The 4924-nt window shown below is 37.1% G+C and overlaps 2 protein-coding genes across 2 annotated transcripts in view; one reads left to right on the top strand and one right to left on the bottom strand.

The window, feature by feature from the left end:
- LOC100180033 (sodium-dependent neutral amino acid transporter B(0)AT3-like) overlaps positions 1-4924 on the bottom strand; it is a 22677-nt gene that overhangs the window by 2246 nt on the left and 15507 nt on the right. The window contains exons 6-12 of the mRNA XM_018817448.2: positions 4385-4495; positions 3575-3816; positions 2893-3052; positions 2036-2089; positions 1680-1875; positions 1088-1247; positions 301-467 (exon numbers count right to left, since the gene is read on the bottom strand). Coding sequence (XP_018672993.1) covers positions 301-467; positions 1088-1247; positions 1680-1875; positions 2036-2089; positions 2893-3052; positions 3575-3816; positions 4385-4495 — 1090 coding nt within the window. The remainder of the gene's footprint in view (positions 1-300; positions 468-1087; positions 1248-1679; positions 1876-2035; positions 2090-2892; positions 3053-3574; positions 3817-4384; positions 4496-4924) is intronic.
- The window catches only part of LOC100181882 (transportin-3-like), a 27379-nt gene that overhangs the window by 20227 nt on the left and 2228 nt on the right, over positions 1-4924 (top strand). The gene's annotated exons all lie outside the window — the stretch shown is intronic.

Below are 4924 nucleotides of genomic sequence, written 5' to 3'. Positions count from 1 at the left end.
AATGGTTACAGGCAGGCGCGCTAACCACTACGCAACGGGGCCGGGTTAGAATAGCATATACAACACAGCGTTAATTGTAAAAATAATCACGTACATTTTTTACTATATAGTAGAGTGGGGGAAGATGGGACATATTTAACGCATTATATCCAAAAAGCCTGACCGTGTTTTAAACAATGAACAACGGTCTGTGAAAGTCGTGAAGATACGGTTTAATTTTTTAGGTAAAAACATTTAATTTTTTGTACTACAATTTTCAAATTATATAGTTATGACTTTTTATATATAGTTATAACTAACCTCCTCCAAGAACGTAAACTTCATATTGTGGGGTTTTGATGGCAAGAGTGACGATGGAGCTTACAAACAACGTCAACATGCACAGAGGAGAGATGACGCACCACGTCGCTCTCCAAAACAAACCAGGTCCATCATCTCCCAACATCAGTTTAAGGTCATCGGAAAATCTAAAATAAGGTTTTAATTTAAATTTTTATTGCATGAATGGAATGTTATGTTCGCGTGGCGGAAAACGACCGTCGTTATATTTTTTGTGATTTTTTAATTTTTAATGTAAATAACGAACACTTTAAACAGCTTAAAGGGTTTACTGGGTTGGAGCAACTGATGTTAAGTGTCTTGTTTTTTTCTTCGGCTTTTTAAATGTGTAATGAGGAACAACTAATTCAAACTATCCAGACATTGGAAATTACGTCAAACGGTCCCCGTTAATATATACAGAATATCAAGTAAAAGTAATGGCGACAAGCGATAAATAGACAGTCTGTAGTTCGGACGTTTTCGTGAATCATAGGCTTGGGCAAGACAGGACACGAAAATTAAATTTAAAGTCTTTCGCCTTAATTTATGTATCTGTCTTTATGTATTTAGACGGAGATGAATGTGAATGTGATTATATCTTCGCGTGGCCGGAAAACGACAGCCGTTATAACACGCGATTTTGTTTCATAAACCTCGTGCCAGCTTACGAGTTACCACGTGCCAGCTTACGGGTAACCATGTGCCAGCTTACGAGTTACCATGTATGTAAATGCATAGGCGTTTATTTATTAACTAACGACAGTACCTTGAGAAACCGTATATCCAAGCAACTCCAATAGTTTCGAAGAATGCGATCATGAGCAATGGGAGAGTTCCAGCGTACGTGTCGAATATATCCAAGATATACATGCCAGAACGTAGAGTGAAAATCATTCCAATGGCGAGGGATATCAAACACAGTATTGCTGAAACGAAAGTAGGATTTTAGTCAACCATTCCCGGTCATAACTCTGGGACCGAAAATGGAAAAATAATGGGACAACAATGGGTGGAATCTGGCCTAATTCCTAAGTCCTTAAGAACCTTACGAACATAGAAGAGAAAAATAATACAGATTAAAGCCAGGCATTTCGGTCAGAAATCTTATACAAAATGTGCTATATGGCAGCGACGCGACAATAGGCCAAACTGGCTTAAGTCTTATATAGGACCTAACAAATATAGGATAGCATATGACAGGAAAAGACTTCGGAAACTTAACTTTATGGATAACGTTTTTCTACATGGGGACAAACTTAAAGAACCCGTTATCCTAATACACTTTACACTTTACACGGAACAGCGCTTAAATAATACATGAAGCATGAAACATGTATATTTCACGCGTATCCACTTACCGACAATCGCCTCTTTAGGTATTCTGAGCCCAAGATCTCGAAGCGGTGTGATTATACCTTCTAATGTCCCGAACATTGAACCCAACCCGAGGTTAATCAACATGCAGAAAAACATGACACTCCAGAAAGGACCTCCCGGCATATTAATCATCGCTTCTGTGAACGCGATAAAAGCGAGCCCGGGTCCGGAAACGGCCTGTGGGAAAATAAAGCGAATAAAAACAGTTCTATCTTTTAAAAACGTAAGATAATAATCAAAAATAACTTTATTTTGATAATTTCCCATCAAAATCAAATAACTTTATTTTGATAATTTCCCATCAAAATCAAAAAACTTTATTTTGATAATTTCCCACCTCTTGCAGTTCGTCCTTGATTGTGCAAGTGCTGACGTTGATTGACAGCCAGTGCTGAAAGGAAAATAAAAAGTTTAAGGCTGCTGGATTTTACCCGAGAGAAGCATAAAACGTATATTTGTAAAGTTAAAAAAATAGTCAGCATTATTAGGTTTCAAAAAATGTTCAGCGAAGAAAAAAATTCCAGCCAAATTGCAACGCATTAAATTGCTTTGTTTTTCTGATTCCTTCAAAGTTTTCTGGGATCTCGGGTATTTAAATTCAGCCTTGCGTACCAAAAGCGCCTAGAATGCTAAAGGGGCTTTTCGTCGCCTCTGGTTCTCAGTAATTGACGTCATGTCTTGCAATCAGAACTCTCGCGCTGCTTTAAAATTACGGCCACGCACAACACGCAAATCGCTGATTACCGAAGCACTGCTGGTTGCTTCCCAGTTTAAACTAAGTCAGTTACTTCGTAATGTGAGTTAATGGCTTTCTTATCAAAAAGAGGTTTGAATACCAACATAACAGTTCATATGTAAGAAACGGTTTTTATTGAAAACGGTTCGGATACACCACTGAAGATGATTTTAGCGTTTTTAACCGAGACGTTTGAGATGAAAATCGTAACCTACATATTGTCATGAATTGTCATGTTTGTTTTAAAACTGATCAAAAAATGCGTGTTTTATGCAGCTAAACGTATGAACAAATTTAGTTTTGCATGTTTTTACTTTATGCATTTAGAATTTAGTTTGTGTGTTCATATTTTTGAGTATTTATAATCTAGTTTTACGTTTTCATACTTTCTGCATTTATATTTTGATTTTAGGTGTTTGTATTTGGTGCATTTAGAATTTAGTTTTAGGTGTTCATACTTTTAGGATTTCTGGCGCTGTTTCGTTGTCGCTGTAGAAAGTCTCGTTCATCACATCAAGCAAATGGATGTAGTTTTTGCGATCCATCTGAACTGCCACGTCATTCATGTTGTGGTCCGGATTATACTCGTTGAAGAATGCGTGGATTTTGATAATGTTGCTAAAATTAGAAGTAAATTAGTAAAGGTTATGTATTTACTACCAAATGGGACAGAAAAAAATGAGAAAATAAATATACTGTAATATAATTCTGTAAAGATTCTTTATTTACTACCAAATGGGGCGATAAATGAGAATGAAACATAGACCTTCTTACCCCCTGTACTATATGTTAGTTTCTAAACAATTAATTATAAAATTTGTTAACGTTTCATGATTTTTTGTTGTCCCATATGCTAAAAATAAAGAAAATTCACACAATTGTATACCTGTACCCACGACCCTATAAGAGCGTTGTCAACTGTTCAAAACAGAATTACGTATGAGATATAATGTGCTAACGGTATCCATGTTTTCCCACAGTAAAAAAAGCTTTACAAAATTACATAACAGTATACACCAGTCTAAAAGAGCGTTGGTAAAAACAGAATTAGGTTATACCATACTTGACAAAATATGCTAACGTCTCTCTTCCCCACAGTAAAAACAGCTTTACAAACATAGTTTAAACTTGGTGACTTACTGATCCATGCACTGCTCAGATCTATGGTGTGCCTTGAAGCCGAGTATACTGAATATGACCAACGATGCGAAGATACTTGTCGCGCAGTTTATACTGGCCACTGTCAACGCATCTTTTCTGCAATTATTCTTTAAGTCGTTGTATGAGGAATATGCGATCACCCCACCGAAGCCAAGTCCCAGAGAAAAGAAGATTTGTGTCGCAGCATCTCGCCACACGGTGGCGTCAGCGAGACGAGACATCTGTATTCGAGTAAGTCAGTTATATTAACCCAGAGGTAATGGGTTCAAGGCTCGTCGCTGCTACCATTGTTGGCGTATGTGTCCTTGGGCAAGACACTTAACGGCAATTGCTTCAACCCAGTGGTCACTAATGGGTTGTCTAAATTATCTGTCATACATAAACCCCCCCCCCCAAAAAAAAACAAAAAGTCAGTTATATGTACGCTGTTACATTATGCAGTCTATCATACATATTATACAGTTGTTGTAACTACACAGTCTTTTTTCAGTTTTAGTATATAATGATTAAGAGTTTTTCTTCAGTTTTTTAATGCATGGCGGACATTTTATAATATAAAATTTGTATAGTGGAATGGGGGAAGACAGGACACCTTTTCATTCTATTTTCTCGTCCCATTTAGCAGTAAAAAGGACATTCCAAGAATTATAAAGCCCTTACGACGGATGTTTGGATAATATGTACAAAAGCTGTCCCATCTTCCCCCACACTACTATACAATACAACCCATAAGAATCATTTTAAAGTTGTGAATACACAAAGCGGTACGATTAACTTCATGCAACTTACATCAGGCGTGAACATATAAGCCACTCCGTCCATTGAACCCGGCAAAGTAATTCCTCGAAAGAAGAAAATGACAAGAACGATGTATGGGAATGTAGCGCTGAAGTAAACCACCTGTCATGAAAGGATATGGTTTATTAAATATAGATACAAGGTAGGGACCATTGGTGTGGATGTGGTTACAGTATAACTTTTACAAAGTTGGGATATGGTTTTCACTGTGATATACTCTATTCTATGTGCGTAAGGTTCCGCAGCGTGACACGCCATGGGTCCTACGATTTAGGCCAGGATGGGTCCATTACCCCAACACCTAGGGTGCAACCGCACTGTAGTATTTGTGTCACATAATTTTATATAATTAAACGTATGGGCTAACCTATTTTGTCGGAGGCATCTAACTTATTTCGTATAAACACATTAAATGTTCATATATAGTTTAAACAGTTGCTTGACTGCATATGCAAACTGAGAATGCTTGTATAAACAATAGCATATAAACAAATGCGTACGCATGCTAATTTCAGGACATCCGTTATAGGT

The sequence above is a fragment of the Ciona intestinalis genome, chromosome 2 (assembly GCF_000224145.3).
Source record: "Ciona intestinalis chromosome 2, KH, whole genome shotgun sequence".
NCBI classification, from domain to species: Eukaryota; Metazoa; Chordata; class Ascidiacea; order Phlebobranchia; family Cionidae; genus Ciona; species Ciona intestinalis.
This window is presented reverse-complemented; position numbering and strand designations above follow the sequence as displayed.